Source organism: Liolophura sinensis, chromosome 8 (genome assembly GCF_032854445.1).
Source record: "Liolophura sinensis isolate JHLJ2023 chromosome 8, CUHK_Ljap_v2, whole genome shotgun sequence".
Lineage (NCBI taxonomy): Eukaryota > Metazoa > Mollusca > Polyplacophora > Chitonida > Chitonidae > Liolophura > Liolophura sinensis.
Window position 1 is genome coordinate 25,653,451 of NC_088302.1, and position 22,498 is coordinate 25,675,948.

At 40.6% G+C, this 22,498-nt stretch overlaps 1 protein-coding gene across 1 annotated transcript in view; it reads right to left on the reverse strand.

The window, feature by feature from the left end:
- The window catches only part of LOC135473924 (carbonic anhydrase-related protein 10-like), a 30,244-nt gene that overhangs the window by 6,091 nt on the left and 1,655 nt on the right, over positions 1 to 22,498 (reverse strand). The window contains exons 2-8 of the mRNA XM_064753865.1: positions 20,706 to 20,753; positions 17,732 to 17,868; positions 6,134 to 6,325; positions 5,628 to 5,723; positions 5,089 to 5,158; positions 4,530 to 4,684; positions 946 to 1,071 (exon numbers count right to left, since the gene is read on the reverse strand). Coding sequence (XP_064609935.1) covers positions 946 to 1,071; positions 4,530 to 4,684; positions 5,089 to 5,158; positions 5,628 to 5,723; positions 6,134 to 6,325; positions 17,732 to 17,868; positions 20,706 to 20,753 — 824 coding nt within the window. The remainder of the gene's footprint in view (positions 1 to 945; positions 1,072 to 4,529; positions 4,685 to 5,088; positions 5,159 to 5,627; positions 5,724 to 6,133; positions 6,326 to 17,731; positions 17,869 to 20,705; positions 20,754 to 22,498) is intronic.

Sequence of the window (22,498 nt, forward strand, 5' to 3'; positions counted from 1 at the left end):
AAGGAAAATCATGGGAATCAGTTCGACGTGTGACTTTCTACCACGTTTCTAGTGGCGAAGTTCATAATGCGCGTGACACAAAGGACTACAGCGTGGAATGCAAGAACCAGCGTAGCAACAACAGTGTGATGAATTCGGTTACACGTCGCCGGTGAAATCCGGCATCTTTGTGCCGGGGGATTTTATTCTAACTGTTCATGTAAATGTTTAAACAGCAGCTACTTACACACACCCTATAACATGGTTACTGCAGAATTAGGTGCATAAACTCCATGGATTTTCATAGGAATTTGTAAGATATCACTACTTATTAAATTATATTCTATATTTAACATTTTCGCTGCATCGGTTATTATCCCATTATATCAGATGCAATTTTTACATTTTCGCTGCAGCTGCTCCTTGTTACCAAAGTCTTGTGGCATTTGAGAGCACATGATTAGCGTTTAAATCATAGGTAGACAAAACATTATGGTATAGAAATGGGCATTTCTATCCTGTATATCACCCAGTTGCCTTGTCCGCTGTACAGATATATTTTTGTTTGAGTTCCCCAACGTACAAGAGAGAGCTGGCAAAAGAAACGCAAGACTTAGATTCAGACTAGACCCGTCAGTACAATCTATGATGTTTCCTAAAGACATTTTCGCCACCTACGGAGTCGTACGTGTGTGAAAGAGAGTCGTGTACCGCATGGAAATAGAACATGGAAATCTTAGACAAGCCCATATTCTCACTTCTCTATTATTTATTAAGCACCTCGTCTGGGGTGTCAAATTCGTTTCTCTCAGTTAAGCGTGCTCCGCCTACGTCTGCGTACTGCTCTCTGCCGTTGTCACACCAAAGCTAGCAGACGTATTGTCAGAAAGGCACCAGTGCCGTACGGAGCCCCCATAAAACGGTCTGGTGGTCAACTGAGGCTAACCAATGAGAACAGGAACTTACCTCGGATGGGAGAATATTCGTTCGGATTGCTCGATTGTTTAAAGGCATTACTGGACGGAAATTATTCTCCATTAGCCGATCATCTTTTCCCCGACCCTCTTTATGAACGGTTCTCAGAGAAGCTAACTGAACCAAAAACAAACAAATAATCATTTTACAATCACAAAACTTCACAATAACAACGTTGTAGTTATATATCAGTTATTGGATCGCTGTAAACAAGGCGGGCCCATGCCTGTATGGTTTCTTACTGCTCGCAGGATTTACTACGTTGCTGTAATCTTTTATACCGTAATATTTTTATAGGTCATGGTGCTAAAAGTTGTTTAAGTTGCTACTATATACGCATTTTGACGAATACTTAGAATAAAACTCTAAACTTAGGTAAAATGAGTTCATTGATTACGTGAAAGCATTTGACACTATCACAACCTGCCGTCACCACTCTGGTTTACTCATAGTCTTTTGACATTACATGTAGCTTAGTGTAAATGAAACAAGTAAACAAGTCAATTTATTAACAAATCGGCGGAAAACAGATTCGAAGACAGGACGTCAATGTAAGTAAGATGGGTGCATTCAGTCGTCGATGATTAAGGCTCAAGGCTCTTTACAGCACATTGCAAGATCTGTAGTCATCTCTAATAATCCCTTTAATAGATGCATAGTTCTCAATAACTTTCAAATGGATTATTCACCGAATTTCTGCGATGTAATTCTTTTCAGGAAGAATTCTAGTATGGAATCTTAATGGGCGTGACTTAAGCAGGCAAGTTGAACGTCAATTCCAAAAATCTATTAAGACTCTTTAACAATTTTCGCACTAAAACGACAAAAATAATTTCAAGGAGGCATGGATATTCATGATTCATAAAAGAAAAAGTAAGAGAGTGGTGCATGATTGGAGCCATGGCTGTAACAGTCCGCAGTTCCTCGCTCTTCTACACAAAACGTGATGTTTACAAGACGATGCAATATTCAAATGGCGGCAATATATTGTCCTTTGAAGGACGTGGTTAAATAAGCAGTGTGTAATTTACAAGGTCTTTGCACGTTATCCCATAGAAAAGTGACTACTGATGGGGCTTACTTGATTCGCCAGTGCTTCCGTTCTGTGTGTGTCTAACAAAGAAAAAGGTCAAAGACGAAAGAGCGTCTATGGCTCTTGTAACCATAAAGTGGGATTGATTTCAAGAGTTCCTGCTCGGGGTAATTGTCACAAAGTTACCCGCCAGTTGTCAGCAAATCGTTTCTAACCGAGTTATCTAGAACGCTGTTATTTGATTACGAGGCAAAAACGACGTTGCATTTCTGTGGACGAAATTTTTGGCGAATATGCTTTGAAAAAATCTAGCAAAGAAAGAAACTTTTAAGATAATGAAGCCACCTTCTGTGCTGATGATGCCTCATACGTGGTCTTTATCTTCATTCTAATAGAGAGGATTGTCTTCATTTCTCAGCACTTAAACGTATTTACGTATGGTATGAGGTATAAAAAGACAAATATAAGGCCATAGTGCAACATTTAAACGTTGCTGTTGGGTTGCAATTTCAAATTCTTTTGCACGAATTTTTTTTCGCGACTCAATCTAAATTTTGTTATTGTTCAATTTGTTTTCATAGGTTAAAATAGTGGTTCATTTGCTTTCCTTTGTGTTATGGAATGAGAATGTTGATGAAACCTATTAAAACTAACAATTAAATAAATAAATAAATAAATAAATAAATAAAACGAAAAATAATAAATAAAATGAAAAATAATAAATAAAATGAAAAAAAAAAATAATTTTAATGAAATAAGAATATTTGGAATATAAATTTAACCTGATTGTCCCAATATGTTTTGGTGTCCTGTGTATCAACAAAGGTAGTTTATGCTTTATCTATACTCCTACACTCCGTGTGGATACTGAAAGACCTCTGAGGATGTAGCATTGCAGATCATTATTAGTAAGATACCCGTCTACAAATTCAGCACCGCAATTTTGAGATGTAATTGCTTTGGGTCGTTTAATCATCGTAAACATTGGCTCGTAAATCACAGAAAAAGAGCATCTGAAGTTGTCTAGGCGCTAAAAAGCTTATTTTCTAATGAAATGTTGTTAAAGACTTTGAGAAGAAAAACGTCTTAATCGTTTCTCGAATGGCAAGCAAATTACAGGAGACTTTTTGTTGATAACGGGTATTTCATTCTCATTAAGAAGATAATTGTTCTGAAATTCTAAGTATTTAAAATCAAAGCTGATGAAGTTTGAGAAGAAGGGCGACAGCTGTTCTAAATATGCTCGTTGTTTCCCTCATGGCGCTTGCTAATAAAACTCTAAATACAAGGCAGCGGGATTGGTTTAATTTTCGAGATTTCCCATTCTTCCATTCTTCTCATAGCCCATGTGAGAATATTCTCAGTGCTCAAAGGGCCGTTTACACAGGCTTACATCGCGTTTTAGCAATAGATGTTTTGTCATCCATGACTATGGGCTTTGTCCACCTACAGTAATACCTTGGTCGCTATGAGAGGGAGAATATGAACTTTGTGAAACTGCTGTATCTTGTGGATGGTGAGATATGGGGATAAATGGAGGCACGTGCGTGTAGATGTCTGAAGGATGTAGCTTGTGGATGATGAGGAGTGGAGATATAGGAGCCACGGAAATGTCTAAGGGATATAGCATGTATGGCCTTGATACAACTACACATAATAATACCTTACTCATTATAACAGGTGGAATATGAAATTTGTAAAACGCTGGTATAGCTTGTGGATGATGAGGTGTGGGCGTGACTTAAGCGGTGGAGGTACGTGCATGTAGATGTCTAAGGGATATTTCATATATGGCCTTGATACAACTACACATATAGCAACACCTTAGTCATTATAACAGGTGGAATATGAAATTTGTAAAACTCTGGTATGGCTTGTGGATGATGAGGTTTGGGATATGGAGGCACGTGCATGTAAATGTCTAAGGGATATAGCATGTGCATGGTGAAGTGTGGGATACATGAATATAGCGTGTGGATGATGACGTGTAGGGAGATATAGAGGCACGTATACGTCTGAGGGATATAGCATGTGCATGATGAGGTGCGAAGGTATATGGAAGCACGTAGACGTTTGAGGGAGATAGCGTGTGGATGATGACGTGTAGAGAGATACAGAGGCACGTATACGTCTGAGGGATATAGCATGTGCATGATGCGGTGCGAAGGTATATGGAAGCACGTAGACGTCTGAGGGAGATAGCGTGTGGATGATGACGTGTAGGGAGATACAGAGGCACGTATACGTCTGAGGGATATAGCATGTGCATGATGAGGTGCGAAGGTATATGGAAGCACGTAGACGTCTGAGGGAGATAGCGTGTGGTTGATGAGGTGTGACGATATATGGCGCCATGGAGACGATTGAGGTATATGATGTGTGGGTATAACATCTTGATCCTGACGGCTTGGCAAGTCATCACTTGATCTGAAGCTCTATTTGAAAGGCTGTGATGGTCAGACTTGTGTTAAAATCTCCCAGTACAATATTCTCGTCTTCACGAGCTGGTAGAACGGCTGGAGTCCTGAGATTGGTGCCTTACCTGAGTCGGCGTGACATAGACAGGTTTATTTAGAACTATCCACGTGACGACCTCGTGACATCCCGGTGTTGTAAGAGAGCCTTCATATGTTATATACTGACTGGTGTTGGGTATTAAGCCGTCCACGTAAACGTCAGAGACGACTTTACTGTCCCCTGTTGAGAGACAAAGAAAACGCCATGAACTGAACTAAATAGGTTAAAGGAAACACTACATGAAATGGAGCAATGGCTTTTAATGAAATCACTTTTAATGAAATAAAACAGTGGGGCCTCCGTGGCTCAGTTGGTTAGCTCGCAAGCGCAGCGTAATGACCTAGGATTCTCTCACCAATGCGGTCGCTGTGAGTTCATGCTGTCCAGCTCATGCTGGCTTCCTCTCCAGCCGTGCGGATGGTCGTGGGTTTCCCCCGGGGCTCTTCCCGGTTTCCTCCCACCATAGTGGTGGCCGCCGTCGCATAAGTGAAATATTCTTGAGTACGGCGTAAAACACCAATCAAATAAATAAAAAATATAAAATCAAAATAAAACATTAAATTTGTCATGTTTAGTTAGCCTACCTTTATATGATATGGACTCAGCGTCCTTAATTAATGCGTCAAGATACGTATTGTTGTTGGCTGCTGATGTCTAAAAAGCATAAAAGGAAGAAAATGCAAAATTTTAGGTGATACAAATTCATTTAAAAAACAACATATAACAGTTTTGAAATCATTAAATTGTTACACTTATAAATTAGATGGCGTTTCGTAATTTATAGCTTAAGCCATCGTTGGTTCTCTTAAAAAATGATTCCACAAGAAGTAGGTTTTTAAATTAAAATTAACTTAGAAAATTAAGAAAAAAAGTTATGAAATGTTAAGGAAACAATGGGAACCCTTCCCGCCAAAAGTAATTCTCAGCTAACATGATCAGTCTGTTGCTTAAACCCACGATGGAGGTTTAGGGCAATCTGGTGACGTGTTACTCACTGATTGCGAGAGAACAATAGGCTGCTCAGTTCATCTCTTTAGAGTTAAGGTTATTCTTGCTTTACACATTGTCATTGTCAGTAAAGGCTAAGCTATTGCTATTCAGAGGAATTCTTCAGAACACTCACCTGGCCTAACAAACTGATCACAATAACGCCGAAACTGGCAACAGCCGCTTGTTTGAAGCTTGAGAACAGATCTGAGTTATAGGCCACAAACTGAATCTGAAAGAGCACGGAGATGTGGCGATGAATGGGGGAGTCAGCCACCAGGTTAAGTCATTTTAGGTATCAATTGATTTTATTCTGACAGCCTAGTCCCCACCTAAGCAGACTTTGTGTCGGCGAAACAGCGGGGCCATTGCAACTCCATCGAGTTTATCTAATGTATTTGTACAGCTACAGAAGAAGGCGTCTGATTCTGACATGCTGGAAGGGTCTGGCTTTGTGAGGATCTAAACCTGCCAGAACGGCTTTCAAGCAGCATTAAAAACATCAGTAGGAAATGTATAAAAAATACTAGGAATACATTCCCCAACTCTTTCAGTTATTACGCAAATCACTTATCTCAGTTTTTCATCCGAATAGCTACCCGAAAGGGCCTATCAGGAAAGAGTAAAAAAGCCATATCATACCTCTAATGGAAATGCCGTTCCTGCTATCACGTGCTCAGAACCTCTGTCGTCTGCGCTTCCAAAATGAAATATTAAATGATTCAGGCGATATCTGTAGGTCAGCGGGCCATCAATAAAAACGCCGGAGTCCTCGTCATCAAGGTCAAAGGTCAAGGTCAAATCTTGACCCGTGTTAACGAAGACGCCAGACACCTACAAGGCAGAGAAGCGATATGTCATTTGTGAACGCAAGGCGGACCAAAATTAAATCTCCTCCACCGACTGTGATTTGGCTTGCCAGCCCAGAACTAGAATTCATTGCGTGGTCATACAGACCATCTTATTTTAAGCCGGAATTATTCAACCGGCAAAGATAATTCTCTATCCCCGCTACAGAAAGAGATAATTATTCATATTCCCGCTCCCAAATCATATGGCTTATGGGTGTCAGGGGTGCCTGCGAAACACGTGTTTGCATAACACAGATGCAAGTCTCTGTATCGTCAATATGTATACACGACGAAGTGGTTTTAGCATTGCTTATGACGCATTATGAAGTTTGTCATACACTGAAATTATGTAACAAAAGCTGAAAGAAAAAACACGGCCTTCAGAAATATTTATCTTCACTACCTGTCATAAATCATCTGCTGTTAGTAATCATAATCTAAGAAAATATTTTACCTCTTTGCTACATATATGCTGTGTTAGTATACAATGAAACTTACGAAGTCATTAACACGTTGTCCAGGAAAAAATGTTATTAAAAATAAGGGCGCGCGGAGATCGCTTGAAAATGAAATTTTGGGCTATCTTTCGTAAGTGATGAATGGCATACTTGAAATTGCAATTAAATGCATGGTGATATGTGATGGAAATATAAATTTTATATCTACCGTAAGGTTTTTTTCTGTATTCATTTGATAGAGTGTTGCTTTCCGTTGAGATACTCCAGTTACATGTAGCCTCAGATACATTTTAATATTAATAAACACACTTGCCTGGCAAGAGTGCATGCTAGCGAGCTATACACGTCTCCTTGAAGCCTGTCGACAACAGTGGTTGTAACCGAGAGAGGTTCCTTGTTGTAGGTGTATACATGTAACAGATCGATCTCCCCAATCAGGCTTCTGTGCGACATTTTTATACTACTGGAACTGTTATGGTCTCTCTTAAGACCCTGCAACAAGGCTTCCAACAATCCATGCAATTTTTACGTCCTAATTAGATCCAACAGTGCAATCGGACAAATCCGCGAATCGTAAACAAATGTAATAAAAAGGCTAAAGGCATCTTAAATATCATTCGCTATTAATAGCAGATTCTCCTAATAGCTTGTGAACACCAGATGTGCCCAGCGTTTTGTGTTGATAACACAAATAACACTACTCCCAATAAGACGTCTGCACCCATTGCTCTCACTAGTATATGAACAATATAAATGAGAGCCTTTTCCGCCTAAAGTAGTCAGGCTCAAGTTATATAGTCTGTTCCTTATTCTTGAGTTGTGCATTTAATATGACGATTTGTTGGCAAACATGTAAAGCAGTTAGAGAACTATGGCCCATCCAGCTTGGACCCGAATCACTATCTCGCGGGAAAATGTATCTTATGACCTCGGTCGCTATATTCAACTTATCTCATTATAAATCAGCATTTTTGGTCAAAGTGCCACACTAAAGGCAGTTTCCTTCATATTAGTTGCTGGGTTCTGGGACGATGCGTCCTGTTGTATACAGTGGAAAACACCCTTTAGTGCCATTTAGGTGGGCTTAAAACCCCAGCCAGATAAATATATAAATAAATCAGTCAGCGCTTGCAGGTAACCTGGACACTGAATGGTAAAACAATGACATCAGAGGGCGCCACTATACCCTACCCTGGAGGTGTCATTAATTGCTTGAACTGCGCCTGCAAAGATATAGATCTGGGTATACGTGTATATTTGATATCGCAACACCCAGAAATAAATCGACAAAAGAAAAAAAAGGTAGAATATTAGATGAAAATGTATTGTCGTCTTGAGGCCAGTGGACCGACTCTTTTGTCAATGTCGTGTGCATATACACTGTTTCACCTGTACTACATTAATGATTAACCACACATTCCCAAGCATATGAATTACACATAATGAGAAGTACTTACAAGTCTTTATCGTTCTCATCAATTATCCGTAAGAATTCCGAATACCTAACGGAATGGATGAGCATCAAGTACTGATGGAATGTGACATGCCATATGGGCTGGTCGCGCAGATGTCAGACTATCAGGGGAGGCGTAGACCAAAGGCAGACTGGCAGGCTAACAGCATGTTGTTGATGTTTTCTCATTAAAAAACTCCCATTTGTCAAACACCCAACCAGAGGAAATAGAACTACGAGCCCCGTAAAGGGTTAACAATTCTCACAGCTTTAAACCACGTTAAAGGCAAAGAACAAACTTGCATGTATTACATGTCAGATGAAACAGCATTAAATACTGTCCAGGGAAAATAGTTTGATTTATTTTTTTAGAGTATTTTTCGACTTTGTAAAATGCATTTAAACTTTGATTCTACTGTGGCCTGTTCTGACCACGATGAGACCAGTAATGTCACTTAAACTTTTTGTCGCTTGACACACATAGATTGCTGTATTTCATCATTCAAAAGGCACCTTCATTAAGAGCCATGAAAGTATTTAGAAAACGGACCTTGAAACGAACTATTTCTAGCCAGAAATATTGCTGTGACGTACACCGATACCTTTTGCATCCCAACAGGCCACCATAGAATCCTATGCTTCAAATGCATTTTAGTCGGTTTAAAAATTCTAAAAAAATAAATCAAACTAATTTCCAAGAAAGTGTTTAATCTGATAAATACTTTATTTGGGTGTTTTTGTTGCCTTAAATCGCGATTTGAATAGATAGACTTACGAACGTAGAACTGAGTCATTCCGGCTGTTCTTTCAACGTGTGAAGGGGAGCTGATCGTGGCCGATTAGATAAAGGCGCTTATCTATTAATAGCAAAGACACATCAGGTACGGGTTCAATCCCGGCCTTGGACACCCTCGTTGTTCTTGGGGCTTTCGTGACCATAAAAGCACCATTTGTTTGCACCCATATGGTGGGCATATACGTACGTCATACGTGGGAAAGTGAGGCAGGATTTTAACAAATTAAGCCAGATAATCCAGATTTCTCTCCCCATAAAACTGATCCGCAATTGAAATGCCTTCAACAAGGCGTCAAACGAATAATTCGGGAAATACATGAATGCAACACCAGTGCATTTCATAAGCCACCAATTCATTATCCACTGCCCTTACTAAATTCAGACTATTTTCTTTTTCCACAATAGTTGATATTAATTTCTTCAGTTCATAATTAAAAGAATAATAAAAGTCAAATCCTCTGTACAGCTTGCCTATTGTAATTTTAATTGTTTACATCTCCTGGTTTTACCCTACACCTTCCATGGGCTTATCGTTCTCCGGAAGATGCCGAGTGCGGCCAACTAATTCGATAATGACGATTATTTAAGTGCGCCTGCTGTTGATGTTATACTGGTGTTAATTATGACCTTATGTTGTTCATTTTATCATGAACAATTAAATGATATGGAATTAGAATTACATCAGTAAGATTAAAAGAAACCTGATTTTGTAGGCCAAAACTTCTAGCACGCGAAACACAAAAACTCTGAATTCCACGTATAGTAATGAAACAGTACTAATTAGCATTTCCGAAAGCTATTAGCTGAAAGAACACAACGGATCTCTGTTTTAACATTTGTCCCCAGAGCATTTTAATGCTTTTAATGTTAAGGTGCAAAATATATTCACTGTCCTTAAGATGAAAGTAAGAACATTCTGAAAATTCATTAATTTTTCTGAAATGTGTAATGAATGGTTGCAATGTCCACCCAGACGTGCTATCCTGCTTTTACAGCAAGTTTAACGAAAACAGGACAGACGTTGTGTCATAAAATCTGTAGATTTTGATAAAATCGCATCGTGTGAACGATTGATTCAATTATGATTTGAGATATGGAGACTTATTACCCAAAGACGTGTTGCTGCAACTCTTAACGACACATGGTTGGTGGCACTGACAGAAGGCTTAAAAGATTAGGTCTCAGAAAGATCGAATTGAAAGGTGGTGGTATCAGGTAGGCTATCGCAGTAGGTTGATTGACCATTGCCTATTGTACAGAATGCTACGGCTGAAGGCCACGATCTTCCTTATAGGGGAACATGTCTTAAATGGAGATAGCGGAACACACTAATAGCCATGTGCAGAGAGCAATACAATTATAGTATCTTCAACTGCCGTCGGTCGATTCCCGTCGGTCAGACGGAGTTGTCACACCACAGGCTTATTGTCTGTTTTCACAAATCTGCCTACCTAAGTTTGTCTGGTGTCCAGAGCCCTGTGATGTCGGTCGGACTCGTACGAGATAAAGCAGTGGCAGAGATTTCCACTAACGTAATTATGAGTTTTGCCGAGATGTGTCCTGCTGGGTATGTGTCACTGAAATAGACAGGGCTACTGTCCCGGGGTCTTCCTGGCCTGGACGCCTCATCGATCTACACCCGGATTACAGACTGTCGGGTCGAGTTAATATCTCCATCTCAAGTGGACATCGCCCTACCCTAGCTCCCAGCCTTAACCTACCTATTGACATATACCCTTCAGCCGTAATGGAATCGATTTAACTTTTCTATGGAATTTTAAAACGTCTCATCCACTGGATATTCAAGACAAGAAGGGGAGAGACAAAACTTAGCAGAGCCAGATGGAAAGCGCGCGTTTGAAAATCAATGCAGCTAATTGGCGCGCTATGTGCGAGCATGAACCAGTATTTGCAGATCCAAGGGTCTTAGCAGTATTTGCCTACTCCATATGGTTTCAATCTTATTGAATTTACAACGGAATCGAAATTACATCCTATGAAATGTTTACTTTAAAATCCAATCATTGTTTCTGTTATCAGGCGTTTGAATGGTTGTAGTATCACGGTTTGTTTTCAAACCAATTCCTGCACTTGAGGATTGCCGGAACGTAAATCTCCAAAGCTTGCTTTACGTTCGTTTTGGCATTGAATGAATGTCACAATCTTTTATCGACAAATGTATACATCTAGTTGTGCTTACACATCGTGCACACGAGAGAAAAGGACATGTGGGTTGCCCCTGATTTCATTTACGCCGTGGAGCAAACGTGAACGGAGCGCATCTGTCTTAGCCATCTGTTCCGATCGGGTTATGTTTGAGTTGCGTGGCCTAAGACACTAACAGCGAGCCTTTGCGGAACCGTCGGTGAGGGGCCGCCCAAATTTCATCAGAAAGGGGGCTTTGAGGGCTGATTAGGCCATGGATTTATGGATTCCTGGAGACACTCCATGCCGTTAACAACATCTCAGCTACGCCATGTTACAAGCTTAATTGGGACGGGCAAATTGTGATTAATTATTGTGAGGCTCACACGATACTGAGGCCCAAAGTCGTTGACTTGATTTCTGTTAAGAATTTACGCAACTTGGCGGTGTGAGTGATGGATTGATTGGCTTAACTCTTCATATAAAATCTGGTAGTCTGATAACCACTTAGGAGATTCTGGCGGTGGGATTAAATGCGTATCGTTGAAAACTTAATCGATCTGGACGAAGAACAATCTGGCATATTCGCGTCAGTAGAGGACGAGAAGTGGTGAAATAGAGAAATGGCCACACGAATAGGTGAATGCCTTGGCTGTGATTTTAGGCTACTGATTATACAAGATGATGTACGAGAAGGCTTATGCGCTCTGAACTCACGCCAGCTCGTCTCCATGTTTAAGGTTTAGTCGACTTTGAAGTAATAAGCATATAACACACCTTCCTGAAAACCAAGCTTTTGTTTCATATAACTAGAGAACTCCTCAGAAAGCACTTACAACGATCAGATATGGTATCAACCATGTTTACTTCTGTACTTCATTACGCTACCGCTTTTAACATGTCGATCTCATGTTGCAAAAATTTGTCAGCAAACAGGATCAAATATAACCTGAGCCAGATTTGCTTTTGCCCGTAGCCGTTAATAATGCGCTCTCAGGTTACCCAGCAAAGCAATAATGTGTGCTCTGTATAGATGAATTCCTTATGTCTCCTTGTTTTACACGATGTTTAACGACATCCACTAGGATGAAAACGACTCCAGAGAGTTACTTGTCCAGTACAAATGTGTATCTTAGAGGTGCACACAGCTGTTTGCCCTTTAGTAGACAATTTGAACAGCAATCCTACTTGTGCAATTTTAACAGAGAAGTGTTTTGACATGTCTTATTGACAGTTACAAATATATTTCGTCTATACGTCTTCGATCAGGTTGATCAGCAATCAGCCCGAAAGAATCTACCACCCAAACATTTACTTGAACTGTAAGGTCGCAATCCATCTAACCGGTAATGAACAAGTTTTTTGAAATCAAACCCTTTTGTTCAAGGGCCAGTGGTTTGAACTGAGGCAGCATCCACCTCAGGGTAAGCGAGAGCATGTTCGTATTTACAAAAGCCGTTAAAACACAGAAAAATTCATGAACATAAATGATCAGTACAAGAGATAGTATAAGGCAAGGCGAATGTCACTATCGTTTCGCAGTTATTCTTCAACCATGACCTATCTGTCACCTCATTTCATGTTTTTTGGCATGTAAGAAATGTAACCTCATCTTAGCTTAGAATCGTGAAAAAGAGCTAGAATAACGTTTGCTTAAAGAACCCACTCGGTAAGAGATGCGTTCCGCTGAGTCTGGTAACATAAGGCTCGAGTGAATGTTTCCCATCAATAATAGAACTGTCCAAGGTCAGGTGGGCTGTCCTGCTGTGGCCTTCAAAGTAACGTCCCGTGTATGGGACTAACCATTTGCTCAACCTTTTCCTGAGCAAGCACAGAAAGTGATCATTACTGAGGTCACTGAGGCTATCGGTCATGGGTCTCGGTCGTTTTGCAAAAGTTCCAGCTCAGAAAGAGATTCCCTTTATGTCAGTAGCAAACACAACCCGGTCCTCAAAAAACCCAGCGAAAGATCGTTAGATCTTGCACTAGCGGCAAACCTTCTGAATCCCACACGTACGTCTGAAGTGTAGGGTTTGCAAGGCCCTGCCTGAAATCCTCTTGCTTACGTGGATACTAGTTGCCATTGGCCCCGCGGGATCCCCATAGCGACAGGAAAAAGTCCACCTCATTCAATATAGATGGAATGCTCAAGTGCGGTTCAATGGATCAGTTTCTCATTTAACGTCGTCATTGGTGGATATAAATTTTACGTCAATTTATTCCGCACATGAGACTTTTGGACTTGTAGAATATGCTATACCAGCAGCACTGGAAGCTGTAATTTGTAACCTTCAAAGTGGCGAAATTCGAAGTCCTTCTGTTTCACCATGAAGTCTCCATTTACATTTCTATACAAGTTCTCCAAAAGCTGCCATTTTGCAGTCATTATTCCAAAGAAGACAGTTGATATAGCACGCGCACTTCACTATTTCGATTTTTTAGATCTCGTTAAGATCAACTTAAAAAGCCATAAACTCGATTTTTGCGCTTCTGGCTTGTCGTCTGCGTCAAGTGCAGGTAGATCAAGGAGCCGGCTGTTTGAAAACATTGTTAACAATCAGACCTGTATTGCTGATCAATGCAGCTATAACGAGCTGTTGCCTCGCGAATCAGCATAACTGGTCTAATTCGGAACTTTTTTCAGATGGACATTTGCTTCTGTGACGAGACACTCTTATTCTCGCCACATCAAAATGCTATCTAGAAAAGAATCGAAAAGATAGGCTTGGCACAGACGCGGGACCTTCTACATTGTCCGTTTATTGGCCAGCGTCTGGACTGCGGTGTTAAGTGGCTTGTTCGTTATTTTACCACCGCGATTTGTCCATCGTATGTCAAAACAGATCTCTGGTATTATCGATCAGTCACTCGTTATCCCGTTCGGTTAGTTTTTTGTCAAAAGTCATGCCACGGTATGTGGGCAGCAGTGATTTCTCCATGCGCAGTTAATCGGTAACATGCTACTTTCCCAAGTTTACTTTCTCGCTAATTGACCCTATGCATTTATTAATAACGAACATTGGTCGCTGATAACACTGGTCTAATTGCCCTCTGTACGTGCTGAGAATACATTCAGAGCCACGGGGAATCACTAGAAGACGTCTTTTTTACCGCCCTAGCAAGGAAGACAGTCCTGTCCCCTCCCTGGTATGTTGATTGATGCGCGATGTGGGTCCAGCCTAAACCAATATGCCTTATGATTAATCCCCTAAGCATGGCGACACGAGCAAGCTTTTTTCTTTTTGTAGAAAACAAATGATATTCAGAGATTTTTTTTTCCTATTTGCCAAGATGTTAGAGTGAAAGATAAATTGGAATATGTCAGCCTGGTATTCGATAAGACGTCATCACGTATTCTGGCTATGCGGCTAACATACATCAAGTGCATTTTAAAGCTTCTATTATCTAAACAATTACAGCGAATTAAATACATAATGTAAGCCATTCGTAATACAGTTTTCTGGATATGGCGTTTATAGAAAGGCTATACAAAGCAATAAATAGTCGGCAAATGAACAAAAATTGCGTCTGGCTGACATGATATTTGTTATTCTGTACTCACCGAGGGTTCTCAGGGCCTTTGCCAATAACGGGTAAAGCCGATCGGAATTCATGTCGAAGTCAGAAGAACATGACGGATTAGGCACAGGTTATAGATTTGATGCCTGAACAAGTATGGCTTCTTTGTACCGCACATGATGTGACGATTATAGTGCGCAGCTATTAATATTTATTAATTACTCTTGATGACTTCTGCTTTATCTGCCCTGGATGTTTACATGTATAACAAGTAAATCTACTAAGACAAAGTCCATTCCGTAAAACGTGACCGGCTATAAATGCACTAAACTGTTCCCAAATCAAAGGTCAAAGCGAACACTGATAGGCTGATTTTCTTGTTATTCAAGAAAGTAGCTAATCTAGGATTATCAGGCCTCGAAGAACTCATAGCAGCCCCAAATAGGAAAACAGTTATATCAGGGTGTCTAATATAGAAAGAATATTTGTTCAAAGCGCCAAAACGACGAAAAGCCGGATATCTAAAATTGTAATTTTTTGACTTTCATACTACATGCAACGTTGAACGTCAATGGCCTAAAATCAGGGACGCTCGCTTCGAACATGAACTTGCGTCACGACTTGCGTCACAAACTTTCACCTTGGACGTCACCATTTCAAAACAGGGGGCTATCACAGGTGTTCAAGTCACAAATTCATTAACGCAGACAACAACAAACTCATGCTAATTGCTCTACCCCTCTCCTTTGTGTGTGTATGATCCTTTCCATGACGCTCTCGGGAAGGTGCTGACAGCGGACGAGAGACTGCAGCAAAGTAGGGGAGGAAGATTGTACAATATGCCCTGCGTTTGCGTTATTTTCGTGTCAAACAAATATGTAAAATTTGAAAGTAGTTTTAATAGAATAGAAATAATGACTCTTTATCGAAATCTGTGGCCCCGCGTTCGTTTTTGTTCATATTGCAGTCATTTCAAAGCAATATTTAAAGTGGCTAATTATTTATTTGCACATTTTGTGCTCTGAACCCTTTACATCTGGTAGTGATCTTATCGCATGCTCATCCCCATCACTGATACCATCGAATCTGTAGAACCATAGCGCCAGAAAATTGATCCGCTCTTGACTGGCATAAGATATAACTTATTCATAGCCGAATTAAGTGTCACACGCGAGTCAACAGAATGTCGTTTGCCTCAATTCGGTGACAAACGATGGTTAACCTGATTACTACCCCGAGTCTCATCTAATGGAGTCTGATGGAGACGAACAAAGAAGACTAACTGCCATTGAAATTGTGTTCTGCTTATGTTTGTAACCAGTCTATACAATTACAGAGAAAAGTCACTGTATAATCGCTTCACATTAGCCTGTCCTGTTGTGCGGTTAGGTGCGTGGAGATAGGAAGTGTAAAACGAAACAGAGCCTACGCAGTTTAATACCCTTTTCAAGGATAAAATAAAACCTGGCATTTGAGTGGTCCCCGTAGCCTAATGCGTTGTATTCTACTGAGATCACATGCCGTGGATTAGCGTAGTCGAGCGTTCGAAACCAGCTCCCACAGCGGCCTGACATCAGCAGGTTTGACAGTTGCTTGACTTAGCGAACCTGCTATAGATACCCACGAGTGTTCCTCGATTTGTCGCTTACCACGAGCCTGACAACACCCGCATGAGTGAGGCATCTCCTGTGTACACGTATTAAAGTACAGAATGAATAAATAAAATAAAACAAAATATACAATCCTCTCTTAATTTACGAGTGTTTTACCGCCTGTTGGCTAAAGTCCAAAGCATAACTTTACCCATGAAAGTGTAAGTGACAAATCTGATTCATAGATAAAAAAAAATACGCATGTGAAAAAGAAAGGTAACCGAGTGGACTGGTAGGGTTGGTTGTACGTCCAAGAGGCTTAGATGGTTCCCTGGGGCAAGACAGTCTTTGACCCACGCAACAACACTATTAGAAACCGGACGTCGGAAATGGTGTTAACCGACAATTAAATGAGACAGGGAGGCAAACCACCGTTCGAGACCGATACTGAACCATGGTTTGAAAGGGTACAGTATGCCGAAAGTTTTGTCTATATTGCTTGCTTGTTTACTTTAAATACTGACTTATTGGGTTTCTCAAGGTCATTAATGCAACTTATCGCATTACACAACTTTTAGTCGTTGATGGCACATGTATATGTTCACTGTGGTTGAAGAAAGATTGCCACAAAGTGCTGTTTTACATTTGCTGATATTTCACAGTCTCATATATCACTTTCCGTGATTATGACAGAAAACCTGTTCGCCTCCAGGTTTGTTCCTAGCTTTCGCGTTACTCCTACGAGACAAAATCGAGAAAGCGCGTGTATCTGGCCTTTATCAGAAGGCAGGTGAAAGTAAACATGGGTTCTGGCCGTGGTGACGTATAGATTATTGACCTCAGTTATATGTATTGTAGCAGATAGACGACTGTAAATTAACTTTACATCCAAACTCCCCGTCGGAAGTTTTTTTAAGGACAAACAATCGGAAATCTGGAAAAATTGAAAAGAAAAAAGGAAAAACAAACAAACAAACAAACAAACCAACAAAAAAACAACAACAAAAAACACAAAAAAATAAAACAAAACACTATGATTACGTCCCTTGGACATTGCCCTCACAACAATGGATCACTGATTTCCTTGGAGACACCCTGTCTTGACACACATTCACATGTACCTGGTTTCTATGTTCTAATCTACGTTATGTTAATATTAGCAAAACAGCGTCGTGAAAATGAATGGCTGATAATAGGTGTTAAGCATATTTACGGTAGACGGTAAGATATAATAAATGACTGCCACTTAAAAGGTTTCCTGGGCATAGAATAAGCCCCTGCTAATACCTCGGCTTATCTTAGCGTGTAGGCGGTGACAGTTCGTATACACCGTTATTTGTGTGCCTTGGTGTCATTCAGGGAGCGATTCGAACCTTGTATTGACGTTGCGTAACGATCTAAGCCTATCGATTCTTTGCCAACTTACGCGTTTCCTTGTGAAGTTTAGCGGCCGTAGATTCGGATCGTAGAGCAGCAGCTTTGGGTCGATGTCGATCGGGGACTGATACTTCCCTTTGGAACACAAGGCCCATTCTGGATGTATGATTCCCCAAAATTTCGAGCCTGAAAGGAAAAGAGAAAAACATTAAACCAAGGAACTATACGAAAGGGAATGGATTTCCATCAGAAACTATGCGATTTTTTTCTATGTCCTAGTCATATATGGGTATTGGCAGTAAGCATTACCCTGAGACCGGTAGTGTGGCACATTTCCCTCTGTGTGGCTGCAACTGATATGTGGGGTTGCATTTCATGTTCATATATCTGGGTTTGATGCTAGTGCTTCACAAGTTTAATTCCAAAAGCGCAACTTGGCTGAAAAAGGTCATTTTTAAATCTCACTCCATTGTCAAAGAGATAACATACGCAAAATACATGTCATTCAATGATGAACAATGTAATGTCAAACCTTGTCTTTTATTGTTGATAACAATGACAGCAGTTAGCAAACAGTGCTCAACGTTAAGTAGCTGCCAGGAACAAAGCCGCTAATGTTAGAAGCAGGGAAGAAAAAAGCGGTTAACACTGACCGGTCTTAGAGGCTAGGACATGAATGTTTAATAAGAAGCCATGTAGTGACGGGAAATGAGCCCTCACGCGTGTCGCTTGAAACAAAGTGTGCATTCATAAGTTGTTATGGAAGCAAATTTTGTGGTAAACCTTTGACACAGGAGAAAAAATTGTCAGGCTGCATATTGACCGATCCCGTTAGGTTTTATTTGCCAGATGTGCCTTTTGATCATGATATGTATATTCTGGTTCTGAGGGTCATCCAAAATCTTCGACGCCCATCCGGATTCGTCGATAAGAATTAATATCTATAGGTAGGGGACAAAACGCGCTTAGTTGAGTGGTACTGAAACAGCACCAAGGCAACACTCAACAGAGAAGTCACCATTGATTTTCTATGCTAACTATAAGCTGTTAATCTATGTGTACAAAAATGGTGTTTCATTTTTGTGTGTCAGCATACATGATACTATACTCCTGGAACTACCTCTTGGTTATTTGGATGACTACTTTGTTTCAATATCATAGTATCATTAACATAATATTCCCCAGTCTTGGAATAATATTAAAAGTTTCAACTTCTTTTTGACAGTATATATAACTAATTGAGGTGGATACATGAGGAATCTAGCATGAGTCTAGTTACTGGTTCATTGGGTAATGTTTTCTAGCTGAACTTCATATAGTGTAATAATGTCGGAAGATGTGGGAAATTTTGATGGGTAAACATTGAATGGTTTCCCCATTGTAACGTTTGGCGGGACGTTTGTAACGTTTTGACTTAAATATTGCAAAATGCAGGAATGAAAGTGGGATGAATTACCTTGATACGATATAATAACGTTTAGAAGAACACGAATAAAAATTAAACCAAAACAACTTTAGTTCTTCGCAAAGATAAGTGCGAACGAAACCGCCTTTTTTGAACAAAGACATGACTTATACACAAAAACCCGTGACTAGAATAAATTAGAAATAGAAAAATGGATGAATGGGTATATGCCGTCATGAAGCCTTCTTTAGTTTATCCCCAAGAAAAGTAGACAGCAGAAGTAGCAACATAAATTGTCTGATTTCAGCGGGTGTTCAATAACATTTATGGTGTTATCTCTTCGCTGGCAAGCTGATATCTTGCGTGCCCATTTACCTTATAAAAGTAATGGTGTTGGGCGAAGCGCCGCGACTCAGTGGCTGTATATGTTAGGGCTAACAAATTATGTGCTGTCAGAATTTAACTGCGGTGTTGATTTATTCGGCAGTGCCCTGTGAGGAGATAGGGTATCATTTTGATATCGGTTCTAAGATTTCTCAAGAGTTGGGTTTGGACAAGAGCAGTTCATCTTCGGGCTTTCCAGGGAAGCGAAAGCTCCGGCGGGTATCAAAGTCGTACAGTGACAGACACGCTCGCTAATAGAAATCTATCCATTTCTGTTGGGCTATAGTATTTCAAGTGAACGTCTCTTCCAACACCGATGGCAGCGCCTGTGTGAATTTGCATGACGAGTATTTGTTTACGATTTGCACCTTTATAGCTTGGGGGTCACTCCTAAGGAAATAATTCAGAACGGTACATTTGAATTGCCGTTAGCCTTAAGCCTGAATCGACATAAGGGTGCATGCGAGAACCTTGTGCAATGACGACTGGAAGAGCCTCACGGGGCACACCATTAAAAGCTGAACTGTCATGCCGAGCAAATAGCTTATTGAAAAAATATCACAACAGGGCTCTTTGCTACACATTACAGCCATCTAGGAGTGATAATTTGCAATAAGGCATAGGGAAAAGCTTTAATCGACGCTAGTGAATAGACCCAGGGTGAAGTGCCTTTATGAGAGCTGTTCGCTTGACGAGTCGTTTGGTTGTACAGGCCAGCCGAGCCCGGAATCTAGGGTGGAGGAACATGTTTTTGTTATCAAGGCAATAGAAGCACAGACGACTGCGAAGGACTATTTTTTTCCGTATATTAATGCAATTCGTTGGCCTTCAAAAGGCAGAAATGTGAGTGCTAGTGTTGTGCTAGATGTAAAACGGAGCACTGAATATAAAAACCAGCGACGCGCGCAGAAATTGGCAAGGAATGTGAATGGAAAGTGGCCTTAGTTACATGACTGTTGTACGATTCCCGAGCCCTCATATTCCCGATCTACTCTGAGCTCGGGAGGGTATTGGGAAGTTATCCGGGAAGGGGTTTGGATGACGACCGCTTGCCTTAATGGCAAGTAATCGGCCACTCTCACTCACATATCTCTAAGTCGACTGATCTTCCGGACTGGCCTTTTGGACGCCAAAGGACAGGAAGTGACGCTAAGCGTATTCGGATTGCTCGCCTGAGCAGAGCAGAAGAATTGACGAAGCAGACCGTCTAGATCTCCCACCACCTCATACTCACCAGAGATCCCTTCATAGCCCCACCATTCGGACCAGGTTGTGCCAGTGGCTGAAACGCAGAAAGATAGATATTAAATATTAACCCTTGAATTCTCCCATGGCTCATTATTTCACTGCCGTACTGCTATCATTTTTTCCTTTTTCCCTTTTCGTTTGGCGTGATTACAGCTTCAGGTGGGACTTTTGTGGTGGATTGCTCAAGTGTGACACCTCACCCGACCAGCGGCCTTCCGCAGCCTTGGGCTATCGCTAAGGTTGAATATTAAAGTATTCCACTGTAGGAGACATTTCCAGTGCAATCCACGAGGGTTCCATTATAATTATGCCTTCGTCGATCGTCTGATTCGATGGCTTAACCGGCTAGCCATCCTCTTGACGGATTGATGTTAAACACTGCATTGTCAGCAGCGAGATCAAACACCGGCAGTGAAGGTGGAAAGAGGAAACCACCTCATGCCGATCAACAAGAAATTCTGTGACAATAACTCAACGATCCTGTGTCTCAAATAAGTGGATTTCAATAGTGATGAAAAGAACGGAGTGAATGAATACTTCGTTAAATAGTCTACATTGTACATTTTGCGATTAGTTGAATAACGTATTGATTTTGTTAATGGACTTATATAGCGAATGTCCTCCGCAAGCTGAGCAATAGTTGCTGACCAGCTGTTTGGTTAATTACCTATCCTGGCTAAGTAGTTCCTCCACCTGAATGTGCTGTGCTGATGTGAACGAAGAACCATTGAACGTTTGAACACCTGCACAAATGGACACAGAGCTCGGCGTTCAGGTATCAGGATCCAGGACAAAAGTCGAAGATAATTGTTATTAGCCCATTGTACATGGTAATCATTAAAGTTTCCACATATGTCTTTTTCATCATTTTTATAAAGCCGAAGTTACACCGCGCCGATTAACTACACTAGTTTCCTATTTTAAGGCGGTCTGATGAAACCGAAAGACACTGCACACGTCCGGACAGTAATTTGCAGGACCAATGTCATCAGTCTATGTATACTGTCACATAAGCAAGTGGAAATATGGTATCATCGTGGGAAATGTTTGATTTTTGCTTAAAGTATGTAGGGAACCTCATAAATATCACACATAACAAATAACAATATACAGAGTTCCATAAAGTCATAACATAAAGCCATCGTGCTTTCAAGGGGCATTTTATATATGCCACTAAACAAAAGAGGGTTCGTTATTTGTTACTGTCGATTTTCTTTTCTGTGTTGTCCCATCTATTCACAAAGATATATCGTGGAGTATATACTGTTCGTAATAACATGGCTCTAGTTAGACGTAGTTTTTAATATTTACATTTGAAAATGGTTGATTACATAAACAGCAGGCGAAGGCGTGTTAAGTATTCAGAACCCACGGTGTGTCTTTCCGGCGGACTTGTCACTCGAGTAAAACTAAAATGTCCACTATTCTCTTAAAGTGAGTGAGCAACCGGTTGCCTTCGCAAGGCAGAGTTAAACTACAAACTATGAACACAGTTTAGTCCCGAATTGCTTCAGGCGGGAAAGTTTCCTCACAGGCAAACGAATCCGCATTGCGTTACTGTCAAATATAGTATGGTGCCTCGCTAAGAAACACAGTTTTATGTGCGGAAATAAACGCTTAAAATGACCCTCTTTATATCTAACAAAATCCACTTCTGTGGTTCCAGCTAGTCGTGGAATTTCGTGTTCTAATAGGAGTGAGTAGCTTTTGTGCCGTATCTGTTAATGTCAAGACATACCCACGCATGCACTTAACTAAAATCGAAATAAGCCCTAAGAA